The sequence below is a fragment of the Carcharodon carcharias genome, chromosome 21, assembly GCF_017639515.1.
Source record: "Carcharodon carcharias isolate sCarCar2 chromosome 21, sCarCar2.pri, whole genome shotgun sequence".
Classification (NCBI taxonomy): Eukaryota; Metazoa; Chordata; class Chondrichthyes; order Lamniformes; family Lamnidae; genus Carcharodon; species Carcharodon carcharias.
Window position 1 is genome coordinate 85,329,069 of NC_054487.1, and position 23,099 is coordinate 85,352,167.

Below are 23,099 nucleotides of genomic sequence, written 5' to 3' on the forward strand. Positions count from 1 at the left end.
ATAAGATCGTTAAGAGAATAAAACGATTAATCCAAAATGTTACTTTTACATCAAACTGTGGGAATGGAACTAGATGAGACTACCTCAAACCGGTAAAAGGCAAATTTGCAACTGAAATGAAGAAACCCATCTTCGCAGAGAATGATCAATGTGTGGAATAAACTTTGGGATAAAGAAGTTGGGGCTAAATGCCTGAATTGATTTAAAATCAATGGAATTCTACAATGGGTGTACAATAGGATGAATTAAGATAAGCCAAATGACCTCTATCATTTTGCAGCCTTGACTTGAGATTCGTTGACTTTGTATGAGGCCAATTTCAACAACATCAACTTATGCATTATATGTTATGAAAGTTTTCAAGGTGACTCAAAAGAGCATTATAAGGTTGATAAGAATGGAGAAGGTTGTAGAAATAGAGAAGAGCAAGTGTATGCAGGGATTTGAATACAAGGATGAAAATTTGAGCGTTGCTAGATCAGGAGCAAAATGTAGGTCATCAGACGCAGGGGTGGCAGGTGAATAGAGCTTGGTGCGGGTTAAAGCAACAGAGTTTTGGATGAGATGAAGTTTACAGTGGGTGGAATTCCATCTTAAGCTGTGACACCCGGCAAGAGAGCATCAGAATAGTCAAGTCTAGGGGGTAACAAAGGCATGGGTGAGAATTTCAGCAGTAAAAGAGTTGAGACAGGGGTGGAGATGGGCAATATTATGAAGATGGAGCAGATATGGGGTGGGAAGCTCAGCTTTAGGGTCCAGTAGGGTGGCAGGACTGCGCATGGTCTGGTGCAGCCTCAGGCAGCGGCCAGGGAAAGGGATGGAGTTGGCAGCTGGTGGCACTTGTGCTTCAAGTGTTTATCATTCTTATTGATTAATCAAAAGGCTGAGATGGAAAAGTCTGAGGCTGTGACTGCTTGTGATTTTGATTGGCCAATTTTTGGTTTTGGATGTCTGTAATTAGCTAATTCTCTTTGCTTTTGATTGGATGATTCCTATTCGATGATTGAATGGGTGCCCTGTTCGCTCCCCTCAACCTGATTGGTTATCTCCCTGATTCTCACTCTGATTGGATGGCTGCTCCTAATTATGATTGGGTGGTTCTGAGTGCCTGTCTGTGATTGGCTAGCGCTGCCACACTGCAAAGGGAGGGCAGAGCGGATTGGCTGTCCGTTGTTAGGCGCCTCCGCCAATGGTGGAGCGGCTTACTGTTGCTGCTGGAAGATGGCGGACCGGCTTACGCAGCTGCAGGACGCGGTCAACTCGGTGAGTGTGAGCGGCCGGAGCTCCGACTCTAACCCGAGGCCTGCGGCCTGGAACTTTCAGCGGCTCCGCCAAACACCACCCCCCCCCCCCCCCCCCCTCCTCTCAGCCCCGGCTGCAGGCGGAGCCTTACCTCGGCCCGAGGGGCTGGAAAACAGAAGCGAGAAGCGACATTTCTTTAGCGCCTTTCCCAGCCTCGGGACCGCCCAGAGGGACTCCCAGCCAATGTAATCGTTCGGAAGTGTTGGAAACTCGGCAGCCAATTTGTGCGCAGCAAGATCCCACAGGCAGCAGTGTGGGAAAGACCAGATAATCTGTTTTAGTGATGTTGGCGGAGGGCCCCAGGACACCACCTTCACCCTGCTCTTATTCAGAATAGCGGCGAGGATCTCATGTCCATCTGAGCGAGCAGAGGAGGCCGCGATGTATCATCTCCAAAATACTAACCCTCCCCCCCCCATCCCCAGCAACACGGCCCTCCCTCAGGACAGACCCCCCCCCCCCACTCCCTGAGGACAGACCCCCCCCCCCCCCACTCCCTGAGGACAGACCCCCCCCCCACTCCCTGAGGACAGACCCCCCCCCCCCCACTCCCTCAGGACAGACCCCCCCCCCCCACTCCCTCAGGACAGACCCCCCCCCCCCACTCCCTGAGGACAGACCCCCCCCCCCCCACTCCCTGAGGACAGACCCCCCCCCCCCCCCCACTCCCTCAGGACAGACCCCCCCCCCAACTCCCTCAGGACAGACCCCCCCCCCCACTCCCTCAGGACAGACCCCCCCCCCCCACTCCCTCAGGACAGACCCCCCCCCCCCACTCCCTCAGGACAGACCCCCCCCCCCCCACTCCCTCAGGACAGACCCCCCCCCCCCACTCCCTCAGGCCGGCCCCCCCCCCCCCCCCACTCCCTCAGGCCGGCCCCCCCCCCCCCCACTCCCTCAGGATCGGCCCCCCCCCCCCCCACTCCCTCAGGATAGACCCCCCCCCCCACTCCCTCAGGATAGACCCCCCCCCCCCACTCCCTCAGGATAGACCCCCCCCCCCCCACTCCCTCAGGATAGACCCCCCCCCCACTCCCTCAGGATAGACCCCCCCCCCACTCCCTCAGGACAGACCCCCCCCCACTCCCTCAGGACAGACCCCCCCCCCACTCCCTCAGGATAGACCCCCCCCCACTCCCTCAGGATAGACCCCCCCCCACTCCCTCAGGATAGACCCCCCCCCCCCCCCACTCCCTCAGGATAGACCCCCCCCCCCCCCACTCCCTCAGGACAGACCCCCCCCCCCACTCCCTCAGGACAGACCCCCCCCCCACTCCCTCAGGACAGACCCCCCCCCCCACTCCCTCAGGACAGACCCCCCCCCCCACTCCCTCAGGACAGACCCCCCCCCCCCACTCCCTCAGGACAGACCCCCCCCCCCCACTCCCTCAGGACAGACCCCCCCCCCACTCCCTCAGGACAGACCCCCCCCCCACTCCCTCAGGACAGACCCCCCCCCCACTCCCTCAGGACAGACCCCCCCCCCACTCCCTCAGGACAGACCCCCCCCCCCACTCCCTCAGGACAGACCCCCCCCCCCACTCCCTCAGGACAGACCCCCCCCCCCCACTCCCTCAGGACAGACCCCCCCCCCCCACTCCCTCAGGACAGACCCCCCCCCCCACTCCCTCAGGACAGACCCCCCCCCCACTCCCTCAGGACAGACCCCCCCCCCCACTCCCTCAGGACAGACCCCCCCCCCACTCCCTCAGGACAGACCCCCCCCCCCACTCCCTCAGGACAGACCCCCCCTCCCTCAGGACAGACCCCCCCTCCCTCAGGACAGACCCCCCCTCCCTCAGGACAGACCCCCCCTCCCTCAGGACAGACTCCCCCTCCCTCAGGACAGACCCCCCTCCCTCAGGACAGACCCCCCTCCCTCAGGACAGACCCCCCTCCCTCAGGACAGACCCCCCTCCCTCTGGCAGCGCGGTCCTCCCTCAGAACAGACCCCCCCCCCCAGGACAGACATCCTCACCCCCTGGTAGCGCGGTCCTCCCTCAGGACAGACCCCACCCCCCCACCCCTTGGCAGGGTGGCCCTCCCACAGGACAGACCCCTGCCTCAGTACTGCAGTGGAGCGTTAGTCTAATTTAGTGCTTAAATCTCTGGGCGAGGACTTGAACCTATGATCTTCCGACTCAGGAGAGAGTGCTGTAACAGCAGTTTGCCTTTTTTATAGTGCCTTTAATGTGGTAAATAAATCTCCCAAGGTGCTCCACATGAGCAATTGTCAGAAATAATTTGACAGTGAGCTGTGTGAGGAGATAGCAGGACAAGTGATTGAAAGCTTGATCAATGTGATGGATTTGAATTAGAGTCTGAAAGAGGGTGAGAAATTTGAGGGAATTCCAGAGTTAAGCTCCATAAGTGTCATTCATCTCTTTCCAGTCTAACTCCCAGAGTAAGAGTGTCTCTGGTTATCCAACTGCTATCTGGACTCAAATCCTTTGCACTCCCACATGCTGTATTCCATTGTTAAATTTTGTTGTTATTCCCTATGGCAACAGGGCATCTAAAAATGCATAATGGAATTTATAAAATGGTCAAAGACTGGAAATCAAACTTATAATTATACTGTCAGACTTGTAAGTCAATTCATAATTAGCGCTGTTTGTATTGGATTTTGATTATAATTTACTTGAGACAGGACATTCAGCCCCTTGAACCTGTTCTGCAATTCATTTAGGTCACGGATAAATAAAATCAGAATACTGTGGATGCTGGAGATTGGAAATTAAAACAGAAAGCGCTGGAAATGCTTAGGTCAGGCAGCATCTGTGGAGAGAGACCAACAGTTAACGTTTTAAGTTGATGACCTTTTGTCAGAACTATCAAAGGTCGAGAGATGTAACAGGTTTCAAGCAACTTCAGAGGCAGGGAACAAGGGAAGGAAGGAACAAAACATCTAGGATAGACTGGAAAGCAGAAGTGCTTAAGTGACAAATGGAATGATGGTACAAGGCAGAAGTGGGTGGCAGTGGGATGAGTGAAGAAACATAGCTGACCTATATATTAACTCCATTCACCTACTTTGGCTCCATTACTGTAAATACCCTTACCCAACAAAAATGATCATTTGATTTACAATGAGTCTTGTTCTTTCTCCCTAGCTAGCAGACCAGTTCTGTAACGCTATTGGTGTCTTGCAGCAGTGTGCTCCTCCTGCATCATTTACAAACATCCAAACTGCCATAAACAAAGACCAGCCATCTAATCCAACTGAAGGTAAGAGCTAGTGTGTTTGGATGCCCAGAGCCTGCTTTTTTTCAAAAATAAGTCATTAGAATTGTTTTGGAATTGAACCTCTATGATCTATGCAGGCTGATGAAGTCCTGTTCCACCCTTCAATCACTGACCTAAATTGGCTCACCTACTGTTTAATATATCCTTATGTGACTTGGTGTCAAATTTCTTAATTACACTCTTGTAAGGTGCCTTAGTATTAATGAGTATTTTAAATTATATTGTTAAGATAGGTGAAGGGCATTGTTTAGTTAAGTACTTAGCATAAAGAGAGACTGCTGGGACACTGGGTTGGTACGTAGGAAGCAGACATGTAATGCTGTATTCTGTGAATAAACCCATTATCAAGACAAGTAATATGTCTAGTTGCATAATTAACCAACTGGCTTGGATTCAAGTTAACACTTGGGGTGTTTTACTATGTTAAAGGTGCTATATAAATGCAAGACGTTGTTGGAGAGCTCTCTGTCACCATGCCCAGAGTTGTCTTCCCTTGACCCTGACCTCCCTTTAAAATTGATCTTCTCGGCCTTTTGCTAACCTACCCTATCTCTACTCTTTTTGTTGTTCCTTATCGTTTGTAGCACCTTAGATGTTCACTACTTAAAAGTACAAGTTGTTACATTGCTGAATAGTCTGTGTGTCAATGTGAAAGAGCATTAATAGATACCTCAATTGGAGGAACCGTTTGTCTGGGTCAAAAGCTTGCTTGGTCAGGTCAGAAAAATTGTTTTTTAAGTGAGATGTTACCTGAGGGCACATCTGTCCAAGCCTTGTGTAGAAGTTTGTCGTTTGTCAGTATTCAGAGTGCACAGATTTAAGGTAATTAGCAAAAGAACCAGAAGGAAGGTGACATTTTTTTATTAAACACATTGAGTTGCTATGATCTGGAATGCATTGCCTAAAAGGGTGCTGGTTAAATAATTGAAGGGAAAACATTTACAAGGTTATGGGCAAGGTATAGGGTGGTTAAACAAATTAGATAATTCTTTTCAAAGAACCAACACAGACATGGCCTCATGTGCTGGAAGACCCTAAGAATTGGGTTGCCATGTTTAACCAATAAGTAACCCACTGGATTGTAAAGCCCTTTGGAATGATGTGATGGAACATTTTGTAAATGCATGGTCCCCCCACTCCCCCTTCATTGGGCCTTTCATGCCGGGCTTGTATTTTAAAATCTGTTCTCACCTGGCCTGTATATTTCCCCACAGAGTATGCACAGCTTTTTGCTGCACTGATTGCGCGAACTGCAAAAGACATTGACGTGTTAGTTGACTCATTGCCGAGTGAAGAATCGACAGCAGCATTGCAGGTAAGTGTGAAGGGTCACCTGTGAAATTCTGCCATTGCAAGCTTGATTAATGATGGAGCAAGGATGGTATTTGTGGGGAAAACACATTTGGCAAGGTACATACCAACATACGAATTAGGAGCAGGAATAGGCCGCTCAGCCTCTCGAGCCTGCTCCACCATTCAATAAGATCATGGCTGATCTGATTTTAACCACATATTCCTGCCTACCCGCGATAACCTTTTGCCCTCTTGCTTATCAAGAATCTATCTATCTCTGTCTTAAAGGTATTCAAGGACTCTGCCTCAAACACCTTTTTGAAGAAGAGAATTCTGAAGTCTCTCAACTCTCTGAGAGAAAATTTTTTCCTTCATCTCTGTCCTAAATGGGCAACCCCTTATTTTGAAACAGTGACCCCGAGCTTTAGATTTTTCCACAGGAGGAAATATCCTTTCCACATTCACTGTCAAGTCCCCTCAGGACCTTTATATGTTTCAATCAAGTCACGTCTTCTAAACACCAGCAAATACAACCCTAGCCTGTCCAACCTTTCCTCATAAGGTTACCTGCCCAATTCCGATATTAATCTAGTAAACCTTCTCTGAACTGCTAATGCATTTATACTCTTCATTAAATAAGGAGACCAATACTGTGCACTGTACTCTAGATGTGGTCTCACCAACGCCTTGTATAACTGAAGCATACCCTCCCTACTCCTGTATTCAATTCTCCTCATAATAAACGAATAACATTCCATTAGCTTTACTGATTACTTGCTGCACCTGCATACTAACCTTTTTCAATTGCATGCACTAGGACATCCAGATCCCTCTGCATCTCAGTTCTGCAGTCTCTCAGATAATAGTTTAGATAATATGCCTGTTTGTCATTCATCCTGCCGAAATGGGCAACCTTACACTTTCCTACTCTATACTCCATTTGCCAGATCTTTGCCCACTCACCTAACCTATCTATATTGTTTTGTAGCCTCGTTACATGCTTTTCACAACTTACTTTCCTATCTAACTTTGTGCCATCAGCAAATTTAGCAACCATACCATCGGTCCCTTCATCCAAGTCATTTATGTAACTGTACAGAGTTGAGGCCCCAGCACTGATCCCTGTGGCACACCACTCGTCACATCCTGCCAACCTGAAAATGAGCCATTTATGCCTATTCTCTGCTTCCTGTTAGCTAATCAATCTTCTATCCATGCCAATATGTTAACCCTACTCAATGAGCTTTTATTTTCCACAATAACCTTTGATGATCAAATGCCTTCTTAAAATCTAAACAGTACATCCACCGTTTTCCCCTTTAACCACAGCAAGTGACTCCTTCAAAGAACACCAATAAATTGGTTAAATATGATTTTCCTTTCACAGAAGTTGACTCTGCCTGATTACCATGAATTTGTCTAATAATAGCTTGTAATATTTTCCCTATGACAGATGTTAGGCTAACTGGCCTGTAGTTTCCCGCTTTCTGTCTCCCTCCCTTTTTGAATAAAGGAGTTACATTTGCTATTTTTCAATCTAATGGAACCTTCCCTGAATCTAGTGAATTTTGGAAAATTAAAACCAACCCATCAACTATCTCAATAGCCACTTCTTTCAAGACCCTAGGATGAAACCCATCGCTACCAGGGGGCTTGTCAACCTGCAGCTCCAACAATTTGCAAAGTATCACTTCCCTGGTGATTGTAATTTTCTTGATTTCCTTCCTCCCTTCCAATTCCTGATTTGCAGCTATTTCTGGGATATTGCTTGTATCGTCTATAGTGAAGACCGATGCAAAGTACCAACACAAACTGGAGGAACAGCACCTCCTCTTCCGATTAGGCACTTTACAGCCTTCTGGACTTAACATTGAGCTCAACAACATCAGGCCATGAACTCTGTCCTCCACCCTCACCCCCTTTTTCTAATCCCCTTTTTTCTACATTCACTTCTATTTCTTATCCACTTATTTTTATTTTTATTCATTTTTATCTGTGGTTTTATACCATTTTCTGTCCTTTTTTTCCCTCACTACTGAGGCCCCCCATCCCCTACAGGGCCATCTTGTTACTTGTTCCATCTTGTTACTTGTTCCATGTTGTTCTTTCATACAATGTTATCTTTGTTCTGCTGTTATTGTTTTCTTATCTTTATGCCACTATCAGCACCTTTTTTAGTGCTAACCACTAGTTCATGACATCTTTGTCAATCCCTCCTTTGTCCCCACCTATCGTTGGCCTTCTATCCAGCTCCACCTGCCCCACCCCCCTTAAACACTATAAATTTCATCACATTTCCACTTCTCTTCAGCTCTGAAGCAGGGTCATACGGACTCGAAACGTTAACTCTGTTTCTCTCTCCACAGATGCTTCCAGACCTGCTGAGTTTTTCCAGCATTTTCTGTTCTTGATGCAAGGTACCTATTCAATTCATCTGCCATTTTCCTTGTTTTCCATTATTAATTCCCCAGGCTTACTTTCTATAAGACCAGCACTCACTTTGTTAACTTTTTTTTTAAATATCTATAAAAACTCTTATTGTCTGTCTTTATATTTCTAGCTATCTTTCTCTCATATTCTAATTTTTCCCTCATTAATCTTTTAGTCATTCTTTGCTTTTTTTTTAATATTCTATCCAATCTTCTGATCTGCCACCCATCTTTGCACAATTACGTGCTTTTTATTTAAATTTAATACTATCTTTAACTTTTTTAGTTAACCTCAGATGGTGGATCCTCCATTTGGAATTTTTCTTGTTGGACCGTATCTATTCTGTGTATTCTGAAATATCTCCTTAAATGTCTGCCACTGCATCTCTAGTGATCTATCCCTTAATCTAAATTGCCAGTTCACTTTCGCTAGCCCTGCTTTCATGCCCTCGTAATTGCCCTTATTTAGGCTTAAATTGCTAATGTTAGACCCGTCTTCACTCCCTCAAACTGAATGTAAAATTCAATCATATTATGATCACTGCTGTCTAGGGGCACCTTCATGATGAGGTCATGAATTAATCCTGTCTCACTGCGCAATACTAGGTCGAGAATAGCCTGCTCCCTGGCTGGCTCCAGAACGTGCTGATCTAAGAAATTATCCCACAAGCATTCTGTGAATTTGTCGTCTATGTTGCCTTTGCCCATCTGTTTATTCCAGACTATATGTAGATTAAAATCCCCCGTGATAATCACCGTACCTTTTTGACAAGTTCCCACTATTTCTTCTTTGATACCCTGTCCTACCATGTGATTACTGTTAGGGGGCCTGTACATCACTCCCACAAGCAATTTCTCTAACCAAACTGCTTCTACATCCTGGATTCCGGCACTTAGGCCATCCCTCTCTATTATGTTAATGTCGTCTTTAACTAACAGAGCCACCCCTCCACCTTTTCCTAACTTCCTGTCCCTCCTAAAAATCTCATACCCTTCAATGTTCAGGTCCCAATCTATCCCATCCTGCAGCCATGCCTCTATAATGGCTATTGGACCAAACTTATTTATCTCTATTTGCAGATCATCTGTTTTGTTTCGAATGTTACATGCGTTCAGATACAGAGCCTTAAGTTATGTCCTTGTGTTATTTTTGTAACCTCTAGCCTTGTCTGTTGTTTTACTCTTAGACTTGTGCTCTCTGTCCCTTCCTGTCATAGTCTTACTTATCATTTCCCAAATTAGTATCTTCCTCTCTTACCTTGTCTCTACTCTTTAATGTACCACCTCTTCTCACATTTGATCCCTTGCCCACACGATTTAGTTTATAACCCTTTAGCTTCCCTAGTTAGGTGATTTGCAAGTTCACTCACCCCAGCATGGTTCAGGTGTAGACCATCCCAATGGTACAGCCTCCTTTCCCCAGTATTGATGCCAGTGCCCTACGAACTGGAGGAAACTTCTCCCATTCCAGCCTTTGAGCCACTCATTCATCTCTCTAATCTTATTCACCCTGTTTGCTAATTTGCACATGGCTATGGATTATTACCTTTGAGGCTCTGCTTCTTAATTTGGTACCTAGCTCCTCATACTGACTATGCAGAACCTCATTCCTTATCCTACCTATGTCATAGGTACCAACATGGACCCTGACAACTGGATCCCCCCTCCCACTGCAAATTCCTCTCCTGCCCTGAACAGATGTCCTGAAGCCTGACACCGGGCAGGCAACACAGCCTTCTGGGACACTTGGTCTTTGCTGCAGAGAACATTGGCAATCCCCCTCACTATACGGTCCCCTACTACCACTACATTCCTGTTTACTTCCCCTGATTGAATAGCTTCCTGTACTATGGTGTCATGGCCAGCCTGCTCATTCACCTTGCAGACCTCGCTTTGGTCCACACAGGTTGTGAGCACCTCAAACCTGTTTGACAATTGCAAAGCCTGAGGCTCGTCCCCTACTGTCTGTTCAGCCCCTTTACCTGCTTCACTCAAGGTCATATCCTCCTGTTACTCACTGCTAATCAAAACAGATGACCCTGGCATGTGTGAGGCAACAGGTATACAAGGGATTTTCACACACCCATCTTGAATTGTAGTTCTGATCTAGGTAATTCTTTTGAAAAATTACGTGTTTACAGGACAGAAATGGGAAATTCATTCCAACTGGTCAATGCTTCACGAGAACCTCTTCCAGCCTTCTGGCCCTATTATACTCTCCTATTCATTTCTCCCTCATGCTTATCTAGCTTCATGCATATCTAGCTTCCCCTTAAACATGCCTATGCTATTCACTCCAACTACTCACTGTGGTAGTGAGTTGGACTTCTCACCAATCTCCTGGGTAAAGAAGTTTCTTCCGAATTCCCTATTGGATTTAGTAGTGACCATCTTATACTGTGACCCTGAGTTTTGCCCTTATCAAGTCATATTCTATATGACTGGTGGTAAATTGTCCCTCATCGTCCATCTGGAGCTTGGACACAGTTGACCAACCGCACCATCCTCCTCCAGTACTTGCTCTCTGTTCTTGAATCAGTGGAACTGCACTCCTCTGGTTCCATTCTTATCTATTGAATCATAGCCAGAGAGTCACCTGCAATGGTTTCTCTCCCCTCTTGTGCACAATTAACCACTGGAGTCTTCAATGATCTAAACTTAGCTTCTTTTATTGCTCATCTGCATGTTTCTCTGCCCGCACTCCCCTTCCCATGACATCTTTTGAAAACAAGTCAAATTTCATGTGTACTGACTCACCGCCATAAACCATTGACCCCTTCACCGTATCTGATTTGACTTGGGTGAGAAGGTGTTTCCTGCAGCTAAATGTTGGAAAGACTGAAGCCATTGTCAATAGTCGCTGGCACAAACTCCGCTCCCTAGCTGTTGTTTCCGTTCTTCTTCCTGGTAGTTGTCTGATACCGAGCCAGACTGCTTACAGCTTTGGTCCCAAGATGAATTTCTGATCACATATCTGCTCCGTTTCCAAGGTTGCCTACTTCATCTCCCTGTTATCATTCAACTCTGACCCTGTCTCAGTTCTTATGCTGAAACCCCCATCCATCTTTGCCTTTGTTACCTCTGTGCTTGACTGTACCAGTGCTTTCCTGGCCAATCTCCTATCTTGCACCCTACAGGAGCTTGTGTTTATCTAAATCTCTGCTCACAATTTGCTCCAAGTCCCCTTCACCCATCATTGATTTGTATTCACTGACCTACATTGACTCCTGGTTAAACAATGCCTCAATTTTAAAATTCTCATCCTTGTTTTCAAATCCCACCCCACCTCCCCCCATGGCCTATCTCTCTAACCTTGTCCAGCCCCAAAGTTTTTGAAATATGTGATTCTCCAATTCTGGCCACTAGAGCATCCCCGATTGTAATCGCTGAACCATTGGTAGCCATACCTCCGCCCGCCAAGGCCCTGAGCTCTGGAATTCCCAACCTCAGCATCTCTGTTTGTCGTCTTTAAAACCTTCCTCTGTAAACAAACTTTAGGTCATCTCCTTAAATGGCTTGGCAATGCTCCTGTGAAGTGCTTGGTGATATCTAACTATGTTACAGGTGCTGTATAGATACAAATTGTTGCTGCTGCTATGTCCTGAAGGTCATGAAAATCACTATATGAATGCAAATCAAGACTTTCAATTCTTTATTTATTACCCTTCGTCCAATCTTTTTGTCGAGGCACCTTCCTTGAACGGGAGTGTGGTTCTGAAAGGAAAGTGATATCATGCAGAACCGGGGCCCATTGATATTCATCGCCCTAGGCTTCATAATGTGTGGTTCGTGCTTCAGCAATGCCTTGTTGGTAGACTTGAAGCAGCAATCAGGCTCTTTCCCATGAGTGGAGGTAGCCGGACAGCAAGTGGTGACTGGGTCACTGATGCCTCCTTCATGGTGACAGCTTTCACACTGGCTTCAACTGTGACTTCGATGATTGGTGATTCAGCAAAGAATATGGAAAGCGTACATTTTCTGTTTGGTTGTTGCATAATTTGTGTTTAGTGCAAGATAATATAAAGATAGATTAATCCACGTTCAATATTTCGATGTGGCAAAACTTAAGGTGCCATACACAAAATGTGATTTTTTTTTGGTTTAGTTTTGGGGCACTTTTGCTGTGAAAATGCTGTATACCAAGAGGTTAATTATAATAAAGGGAAAAAATGCTGTGGCTTGGAGGATATGTGAGTAGAAAGTGTTAGGAGTAAGACCACCCAAATGAGCTTCCTTTTGCCATGGCTGTTAAAAAGCAGTTGAAAAAGTACATCCTGTTTCATAACAATTCAGCATTGCGGTTCAAATGTGCAATGCAGTGTGTGGTTACGATGAGAAACAGAATTAATACTCATCTGATGGGACAGATGTTCCTTTTCTCTCCCTCATGCACTCCATGTGTTCTGTCCTGTCCCTCATTTGTTCATTGGCATCATTGGAGAGCCCCTTCTCCCCCCCCCCCTACCCCCCCCCCCCCATTCTTTTATTTTACACAGAACTCTGTCAGGTGCTTCTTTCTGCACTGAGTCAGATGTGGGTATTGCATTGTTTTGTAGGCCTGTGCCAGTGCTGAGCAGAGTCTGCTGCTACAAGCTTTATAAGCAGTCTGGTGACCATTTCTTCTCTGGGATTAGTTAACTTGCTTAGCCTGAAAGAAGTGCACAGAGCTTATGGTCAGAGCTGCCTGTGATGAACAGGGTGTCTGCCTGATCCCTTGATTCATATTTTGAGTATTTGAAAAGAGGAAAGCTGTGCAAGTTCTATTTCTTGATTTACTAACACGCAGTCATATTCAGATAAATTAAAATGTTCAAAGTAGTTGTAACAGCAGTGAACTGCAATTTAAAAAAAGATGTTCAAAGCATGTATTTTGCCACTGGCACACGTCACTGAAGTGAAACTGAGCAGATTAACCTTTGAGTTCCGAATACTTTGTGAAACTTGCACCCTTGTTAACTGCTAAAAATGATTTTTCCAGCCTGGTGCTGGGTCTTGCTAAATATTGTTAGTACCTCTGGTTCAAGTGGAACTGAACCCGTGTGGCACATCTCAAATTATCTGCAGTTTATAATGTCATGACAGGTGACAGTGAGTCAGAGCTGGAAAGTAAATGGTGCAATAATTGAGGTAGTTTAGTCAGAGAATTGGATCCCAGCTTTGTTCCCACTAATGTGATTGACCTTTGGAATAGAAAAATTGGAGAAAACAGAGGCAATAACCATCAGGAAAAATAGAATAGGCTGGGGTTCTCTTCTCTAGAAAAGTAGCAGACAGTGGGGTGACCTGCTCAAGGTCTTCAAAATATGAAAGCGTTGAACAGGGTAGAGTGAAGGAGATGTTTCCATTTGTGTGGGAGACCAAAGCTAGTGACCATAAACAGAAGTCATTATTAAATTCAAGAAGGAATTCAGAAGAATCTTTACTCAGAGTGGTGTGAGTGCCTGACCCAGTGTTTCTAGCATTTTCTATTTTTTTTTTCCCTCTGATCTCAAATATTTTGACTTTTTTTTGAGTGGGTGGCTCCTGGGCTGCAAAGTCACTGTATTATTTTTCAAGCGTATGCTGTTTCTCACTGTAATTGCCACTAATGGTAGTGATATATGTGCGCCTTTCTCATATGTTTGCAGACTTTGCAGACTTCGGTGTGAGCTGCTCCCTTTAATGTGGGTGGGCACCAGTCTCTCCTTACATTAGGCTGCTGCTGCTGTTTTGTGCTCGGTGCATCACCAAGTGGCCAACTCAGTAACAACAACAAAGCTATAAACAAAAACTTCCCTTTCCATCCCCTCTTCTCCCCCCACACCAAAAGAAAGAACTTGCATTTATATAGTACCATTCATGACCTTGCAATGTTCCAAAGTGCTTTGCAGCCAATGATTTAATTTTTGAAGTGTAGTCACTTTTGTAATGTAGGAAGTGCAGTAGCCAACTTGTGCACAGCAAGTTTCCACAAACAGCGATGAGACAGTAATCAGATAAACTATTTTAGAGATGTTGGTTCACGGATAAAAATTGGACCCAGGATTTGGGGGAGAACTCTCCTCTTCAAAATAGTGCGGTGGGAACTTTTACGACCATCTGGGAGACCAGAAAGGATTTCTGTGTAAGGATTTTTTTTTTTTGCAAAAAAAAGGTTTCTGGCGGTGGCTTTATTGTACTCTGGTTGTTTAGATCTCTGTTTCACTCTTATTCACTTCCTGGCTAGGGAGCTCCTGTACTCATCCATCCAGTACTCGCACACACCTCGCAACCAACCACATCTTTTTAAGAATAATCTGTTTTAACTTCTACCCTGCACTGATACCTGACTGACTTCTTGCTGTGGTACTGGTGTAACCGGTTACCGAGCTGACAGTCTGCAGCACATTGTGTCGGTGGGTAACATTCTCGTCTGTGTCAGAAGATCATTGTCCCACCTCAGAGATTTGAGCATGTAACTCAGGTTGATGCTCAGGTAAGGCAGCACTGTCAGAAAAGCTATCTTTCAGATGAGATGTTAAACCAAGGCCCTATCTGTCCCCTTGGGTGGGCGTAAAGGACCCCTTGGCACTATTTTTCACAGAAGAGCCACTCTCTATTGTCCTGGCCAATATTTATCTCTTGACCAGCATCACTAAAAAACAATTATCTTGTCACTATCATATTGCTGTTTATGTGACCTCACTGTGTGAAAGCTGGCTGTCATGGTTTTCTATATTACAACAGAGACTACACCTCAAAAGCACTTAATTGGCTGTAAAATGCTTGATGGCATCCTGTGCTCATAAAAGATGCTATAGAAATGCAAGTCTTTCTTTTACTCACTTGCATGTAAGTGAACAACATTACTGATCTTTTAACAACCTTCTGCATTTTTAAAAATCTATGTATGTGTGGCCGGTAGATATATTTTTGTAGTAAGCTCTCCATTGAATACACCTGGATGAAAGCCTATCCTGGTTTGTCAGTTTGGAGAAATAATTCCTTCATAATTTCTAGGTACCTCATGTAGGGCCCTATTGTTTTTGTTTCCACTACCACGTTCCTTAAAAAAATATTCAACACCACATGGCTCTTTTTGTTGAAAGGAACTAAGGGCAGAATTTGATGCTCCCCTGCTAGTGAGTCTGCAGGTGCGGGTGCCCATAAAATTCCCCGGGTGGCTTTTCTGCAATTGGGGCCATTAAGTAGTCAAAAACTGCCCACTTCAGGGGCTGCTTCCTGTCCAGCCTCCGTTTTCAGGCTTGTGAGAGGAGTTGCTCAGAGGAAGGAGGGAAGCTGGCAGGTCACCTTGCTGGCACCTCGGTGGGTGGGGGTGGTGGCTGGCACATCCCTCAAGAGCCCTTTTTCCACATAGGGCAAACCCCCCCTCCCCCCCCCGTGCCATCGCAAGGCATGCCACCACCCCCACCCCCCCACAGGTGCTTCTCTCCACCCCCTCCCCCCCCCCCCCCCCCCCCCCCCAGCCTCTCCATCCAGACCCCTCTGCCAGGATCAACGCACCTCCCTGCCATGCATTCCCCACCGCCTCTTCGGGTGGTGCTGGTGGGGGAGAGAGAATCCACATCATCTAAAAAAAAAGTCCTGCCCTAAATGAGGGAAGCAGTAGGAAGCATGCGGGTAACTTTAGTTTTCTAGTAGGCAGGATTAAATATGTTGGAGAAAGGAGGGAAGGAAAATATGTTTGGGGGGAAAACTGGAAGGGAACAATTCTGGCTTTGGGCAGCACAGGTGGAGGGAACAGAGAATTGTCAAGATAGTTTGAGAGTTAAACCCAGTTGGGAACAGCAGAGGGAGCTGTCCCAACTTTGCATGAATTTTCTGCTGGTTTTCTACAGTTGCCGCACTTACAGTAACCCTGCTTTCAAAATCAGTCTCAAATATTCATTTTCAAGATTATATTTTGTGGGGGGTGTGGGGGAAGGGAGGCGTTTGTTACGTCTGAAATAGCAAGAGAGTGACTTAACAGGTCTTGACAGCATCTGTGGAGAGAAAGACAGAGTTAATGTTTAGAGTCTGCATGACTCCTCTTCAGAGCTAAAGAGAAGTAAAAATGTGGCAGTTGAGTTTATGGACTTGAGTCTTGCCATTCCTGACCAGACCACTGCATGGCACTGCTTCCCTGCAAACCATTCATCCTCCCAGGGCACAAGGACATCTTGACCAAGGGAATGAGAGAAAGTGATTTATTCTGCAGCAATTTTAGAGTGCAAAAAGGAGGGGGAATTTGAGGTGCAAGGAACCGGTTTATAAGTAAGTTAAAAGTTGCAAAATTTGAATTCAAGTTGCAAGGAGCAGCTCGCACCCGATCAGGAAAGGCTACACATGCCGGGGTCCTTTTTGCTTTTTTATGCTTTCTTTAAAATAAAATGACTAAACTGGGTAATGGTCTGTTAAAGGCCTTTAAAATTATGAAAGGATTTGATAGGGTAACTCGTTTTTGTTACAAACCAAATAAACTAAATTAACAAAATCAGGGACAAAGTAAAAGGCAGCCCATCAAAGGGAAAGTGCAAAAGAAAAACAAACCACAAAAAACTTACACCAAATCAAAATGTGATCAGAGGGGTCAAGAAAGCACCCCTGACCCTGTGGTGCCGGTGGACACCGCATGCTCCCTTTCCAGGGACACCTGGCTGCAAACATAGCTGTGGAAGAGGGGCAGACAGTTGGGCCAGATGACCCCTTTGATCGCCCGCTGCCTGGACCTGTTGATGGTCAACTTGGCCAGGCCCAGGAGCAGGTTCATGAGGAGGTCCTCCTCCCTCCCCCCCAGCACTAGGCGCCCGTAGATGAGAAACGTGGGGCTAAAGTTACGTTTTTCAAATAACTAAAAAAGCGCAGCCTATAACACCCTATACATACGTGGTCCTCGGATTCCACAAGGCCGCAAAAAATGCAGGCATCTTGGGAGTCCGTGAGTCGACACATGCTACAGTTGTATGGGACGGCTGCATTCAACACCCTCCACCCCAGGTCCCAGGTGGTAAGGGGGAGAACTCACATGTAGAGGGGCATCTGCTGCCGGATGGCATCAAGGCATGTGTCCGGACGATGGGCGAGGGTAAGGAGGTGAAGGGTGTGCAGCGGCAACCCATACAGGAAACCCCTCCATGTTGTGCTAAAGGGCACGGAGGGCATTTCTGCAGGGGACTCAGGTTGTGGGGCTCCAGCTCCCGAGGGAAAGTTTTGGGCTCGGGGCCAATGTGGAATTCCGTCCATAAGATGCAAGGCATAGGGGCAGAAGTAGGCCATTCAGCTCATCGAGTCTGCTCTGCCGTTCAATGAGATCATGGCTGATCTTATAATCCTCAACCCTGAGCAGGTGTTCACTTGGACGGGAGCCCATTGCACACCTGAGCATCCTCAAGACCATGTATAACATCGGGTCCAAGCATGACTGTCCTAGGCATAGAAAGAATCTTCTTACTCTGGAGGAGACCAAAACTGGGGTCATAAGTATAAGGTAGTCACTAATAAATCAAATGGGGAATTCAGGAGAAACTTCTTTATGAAGGGAGGGGTGAAAATCTGGAACTCACTACCAGGGAGTGGTTGAGGCAAAAAGCATAGATGCATTTAAGGGAAACTAGATAAACACGAGGGGAAAAATGAATAGCGGGATATGCTGATAGGATGAAATGAAGAGTAGGAGGAAGCTGTTATGAAACATCAATGCTGACGTGGACCAGTTGGGCTGAATGGCCTGTTTCATAGCTGGAAATTCTAAGTAAGTGTGTATTTTACACTGTGTGAAATTAAGTAGAATAATTTTATAAGATGGTGATTTTTTTGGGTTGGCACAAGTCACAAATTTTAAAGTGCAGAAATATTTGTACCATGACAACCTCTTTGGTTACGTTTTTTAAACCAAAGTTTCACCCACTGGTTCAGTGAATGTTGTTATGAACACAACCGATGTAATCGCAGCACAAACCAAATCCCAGAGAGAAACTTGGCTTATGGGCCATATCCTTTTACATTGTAGTCTGAAAACAAGATGATGTACTGATCTCAGCAGCAAGAAATCCTGTAATACTTATGGGATTTTACAAATTAAAAGTATAAGTTTTATTAACAAGAATAAAAGAAAACTTAAGCATGCAAGATTACAGCTACACAGTTCAAAATTAGTCTTATAAAACATTCCCCCCCCCCCCCCCCCCCCACTAAAAAAAAATGTACCAGGTCAGATCCGCAAGTAAACACCTTGCAGGCAACATTCCCTTTTGGATGTTTAATTATAAAAAAATCCAGTAATATTACCCAAGGCAAACTGCTGTAGCCTCAATAAAGGTAAACCACATGACCTCTAACCCCCTTCCACTCTGCGGTGGAGATCCAAACTTCAGAATAAAACTCGTTTTTGCAGCCTAAGACTTTTCTGGCTTGATTGGATGGTTGATTCAAACTGCGTCTTCTCCTAGCCCAGAGCCACACCTCCAGCTCAACAACTGCAGCTCAATAGCTACAGCTATCCTAAGCTCTCCACAGTAACTCTGAAGTACCTTTTTTTCCGCTTTCATCTCAGGTTCCATTGTTCTCACACCTCTTTGAAACTCAAACCCTTCTAAGTATAAGACTTTCATGTTTCCATCTTGTCTTTGCTTTCAGGTCAATAAAGTATAATATCCCCACTTCTATTTACCTACGGAAGTCCTGCAAGATGCAAACATGTTTCGTGTCACCTCTGATTCTCCTTTGATATTCAAACAACTTTCCAATTATCTCAAAATGCAAATTTTAGATCTAACCCATTCACTTCTACCTCAAACCTAACACCTCTATCCTTTTCAAAAACAGAATTACCTGGAAAAACTCAGCAGGTCTGGCAGCATCGGCGGAGAAGAAAAGAGTTGACGTTTCGAGTCCTCATGACCCTTTGACAGAACTCAAGTTCTGTCGAAGGGTCATGAGGACTCGAAACGTCAACTCTTTTCTTCTCCGCCGATGCTGCCAGACCTGCTGAGTTTTTCCAGGTAATTCTGTTTTTGTTTTGGATTTCCAGCATCCGCAGTTTTTTTGTTTTTACCTCTATCCTTTTCATGTTTTAAACCCCCCCCCCCACCCCCAGACAATCTGACTCCTATTAATCTCTGCCCAGCTTAATTAAATCATACCCCCACACAGCCTGTTTCACTGAATAACACTATATTCCCCAAAAATATTTTTTTAAAAATCCATTTCTCACAATGTTCAAAGATCCTGTGCCAGTAACTGAAGAGAAACAGGATGCTCTCAAGCCTGGCTCCCATTCTTTACTTAAGAACCACAAACAAAGTAAGTACTAGCTCCTGCTGCCTCCAGTGCAGGGTGTGGTGTTTTGCTGTCATGGAATGGCTCCTGTGATTGCCTATTATGTGCTTGCCATGTTACATCTGGCATTCCTCCCTTATTGACTGCCAGCGAAAAAAGCAAGTTAACCAAATGTTCATCTCATTGCAGCTTAAGGGACCTTTGGTGTGAACAAAATCACTGACCTGTAGCTACATGCTAATCGTATTGCACTTCAAAAGTGCTCTGTGTATTTTCAGATCTGGTTCAAGTTCTTCAGGCCTGGCAGCATGTGGGGAGAGAAACAGAGTTAAAGTTTCGAGTCGAACATTACTCCTTCGGAACTCTTCCGAAGGAGTCAAGTCACATAAGAGGAGAGTCACGTTCGACTCGAAAAACAAAAGTACTGAAGTTTTCATTTCAGATTTCCAGTTTACGCAGTATTTCGTTTTAATGCGAAGTTCTGTCTTATTGATGAACTAGCCTTACTTACTCACTCATCACTTAAACTGATTAATTTAGAGTTTAGCGATATTACAAATGTTTACTTATTTGCCATGGAAACTGCAAATTATTTTCCTATTAAATAGTTTGGATAACAGAGCAATCTGTGCTGTTACATTTTCCTAATTGACACACCTCGCAGCATGGGAGACCCGAATCTCTTTCACATCCTTCATAGTGCTCTTGTGATTGAGGCAATTAAAACTGCTGTCTAAATTTGTTGTACAGAAACTTGGTAAATGTTTGGCATCTTTAAAAGAATGCTGCAAGAAACCTGGGTGAAAAATCATGGCAATTTTTCAACTTTTTTCAATTTTCATTGAAGCCCTGGAAAAATTTGAAATCCACAATGAGTATTTTAAAATCATGGTTTTGCTGGACTGGGAACGAATATAGGTCAGAGATCGCAAAGATTATGGCTGAACGGGACTTGTTGCAAGTGAGGATATGGGCAGTTTTGATACTCTGAAGTGCAGTGTCTGCAAGTTGGGAGGTCGGCTAGGAGAGTAAGCTGTGTGTAGGCAAATGTTGCGGAAGGTTGGTTGTGTTCAGTGTAAGCTGGTTATAGCTTGATAAAGAAGGATGCAGTACGTGGGAAATTTGTTAATGATATATAAATTACAAGCTCTATTGCCATAAACATGAAATACATAGCCTTCCTTGCATAACATGAACCAGGCAAACTGCGGAAACCAAAATTATGAAACTTCCAGTGCTACATTATGTTAGCTTTTAAGCAATTCATTTCCAGCGGATGATGTTTAAGAAGTCTGTTAAAACATGAAACAAAGAAAGAAAGAGCTTGCATTTTATGTAGCACCTTTCACAACCTCAGAACATCATCAATAAAGAGCTTTTGAAGTATAGTCACTGTTTGCACAAAGCAAGATCCCACTAATGACAAAGTGTTGGTTAAGGGATAAGTATTGGTACCGGGAGAGCTCCTTTACTCTTCACTTTGTCCTATGGGATGTTTTTATCACCATTTAAAGAGGCCTGGCAGAGCCTTGGTTTAACATTTCATCCAAATGACAGCACCTGTAACAAAGCAGCACTCCCTCAGTACTGCTCGGCTTGCTATGCTTCATTGCGAAGCCTGAATTTATGTCTGTCTGGTCATGTGCGGTGGTCTGGTTTTAAAATGTTTGTGTTCGGTAAATGCGTTGATTGATTGTATGTTCCCAGTGCGCTCGGGAGCTAACCCTGTTGTGTCTCCCACCACCTAGGCTGCGAGCTTGCGTCAGTTGGAAGAGGAGAACCACGAGGCTGCAGCTCTGCTGGAAGAAGTTGTTTATCGGGGTGACATGCTGTTGGAGAAGATACAGAGCGCATTAGCGGACATTGCCCAGTCACAGCTTGGAACAAGGAGCAACGGTCGCAGTCAGCATGTCCCCGAGTCCTAGCAGCAGGAGGCAGCGCACTGCGCAGAAAATGATGGTGCGATCTACACTTTTGTGAAGAAATGACTGGAGCATTTATTTCATGGGGCAGCGGGCAGGGAAAAAAGAGAAAAGGGTTTTTGTAAAATGGATAGAACATCAGCACTGAGGTTAAAATTTATTGCAATTTTTTTCCTGGGAGCTTAAAAAATGATTTTTTTGTTGTGCAAGTTAATCTGGAGATTAACTCCAGGTCAGTAAATATGGAGCATTCCTTCCCTCCCCTATTCACCCCCTCCCCTCCTATTTTGGTCAGCGTTCAGTTTTAAATTCAAGGTTATATTTTGGGTTCTCCCTCCCCCAACCACTCTTTGGGGATTTGATTGAAAATGGGGAAACTAAGTTCTTCCATACTGTGTGGTCTTCTCTAATATCATTCTGAAATTTGTTGTATCCCCAGTTTTGAAATTGGATGCTGCTCAGTGGGTAACATTTATCCTTGTGTTGTAAAACAGTATCGGACATAAGCACAGCATTTTATAGGAATCGGAATGCTAAATGTCGCTGTGACCATTGGCTGCATTAAAATTGCTGTGCGGGTTCCAGGAAGAGTGAGCTGACTTAAATCACTGAAGTAGGATTGCCAACCTTCTGGGATTGGCCTAGAGTCCCCAGGAATTGAAGATCAATCTCCAGGATGTTACTGTGCACAACCCTGGAGAAAAATCATTGGGACATTAAACAAAGACAGTTTTTAAAAAAAATGTTCTTTGAACATTTCTGTTTGCCAGGTATAAAAATAGGTGAAAAGGGCTGTTTGGCTGACAGTCGAGCATCATCCAATTGGGTAATGAATCTTTTTGCTTTTCAATTGGAGGAGGAAGACAGTGCATCACAAAGTAGGATGTATTGGCCGACTAATGGCCGGAGCATGGGGGCAAGTGGAGCATGTGGTGAATTCTCCAGAAATATATTTAATCACAGTTGGCAACCCAACCTAAAGTTCTGTTGTCTAAGCTGTGCTGTTGTTGGGGGGTTTTGAGGGCTTGTCAATGCATGTATATGAAGCTAACAGTGACACTATGGACAATACACAGGCAGAATAGTGCCTTACTGAGGAGATGGGGGAGAGAAACCCATGCTTTGACACATCCCCAGTGAAAATTGCTCCTGCTGCTGGAGAGAAGTGGATCTCCCTCGGTCTCAGCGAGACCCACACACTAAGGGAGCTGGTGACCTGAGCCCAGCAAACACTGCTGCACTAGCAGAACCTGGATTTTACTCTCTTACCAATTCATTCTCCTGATTAAATGCTTTGTGTTTTGTTGAGAATGGACTTGCTGATTTAGCGGTTGAGCTTTGGTTTAATCAGGTTGTGGATATGCATTGAACAGGAGTTATTACGCTTGTAGCTGCTTTTGAATCTTATTCCCCCGCTCCTCCCACACTGTTAGCTCATGGGAAATATTTCCAATTAAGTTACATTGCGCAGATGATGCATTTGGTACATTCTCTGTTCTGCGGTTATACTTTGTTGTAAGCATTTGTGGCACCGTGACATTTTGTTGAAAAGAATTCAAGTTGAAGATTAAAGAAATTGTGCAATGCCATAAATTTCCACTTGACACATACTTTTAATGGGATGGTCATTGCAGGCATCAGATTCCCTGCTGCATTCACGCGTCAAGATAGG

At 45.2% G+C, this 23,099-nt stretch overlaps 2 protein-coding genes across 2 annotated transcripts in view; one reads left to right on the plus strand and one right to left on the minus strand.

The window, feature by feature from the left end:
• Positions 1-1,471, minus strand: part of tm7sf3 (transmembrane 7 superfamily member 3) — a 58,104-nt gene extending 56,633 nt beyond the window's left edge. Inside the window, exon 1 of the mRNA XM_041216055.1 lies at positions 1,394-1,471. The gene's annotated coding sequence lies outside the window, so the exon portion shown is untranslated. The remainder of the gene's footprint in view (positions 1-1,393) is intronic.
• med21 (mediator complex subunit 21) lies at positions 1,140-23,016 on the plus strand. Its single transcript, XM_041216057.1, has 4 exons — positions 1,140-1,263; positions 4,416-4,530; positions 5,763-5,863; positions 21,254-23,016. The coding sequence occupies exons 1-4, from the start codon at positions 1,222-1,224 to the stop codon at positions 21,428-21,430; spliced, it is 435 nt and encodes a 144-aa protein (XP_041071991.1). The 5' UTR covers positions 1,140-1,221; the 3' UTR covers positions 21,431-23,016.
• The last annotated feature ends 83 nt before the right edge of the window (positions 23,017-23,099 follow it).

Bases quoted from the DNA above. Each gene is read 5' to 3' on its own strand.
- med21 (XM_041216057.1), top strand. From the start codon at position 1,222: ATGGCGGACCGGCTTACGCAGCTGCAGGACGCGGTCAACTCG. The intron at 1,264-4,415 runs GTGAGTGTGAGC...CTTTCTCCCTAG, and splicing joins TGCAGGACGCGGTCAACTCG to CTAGCAGACCAGTTCTGTAA. The intron at 5,864-21,253 runs GTAAGTGTGAAG...CCCACCACCTAG, and splicing joins AATCGACAGCAGCATTGCAG to GCTGCGAGCTTGCGTCAGTT.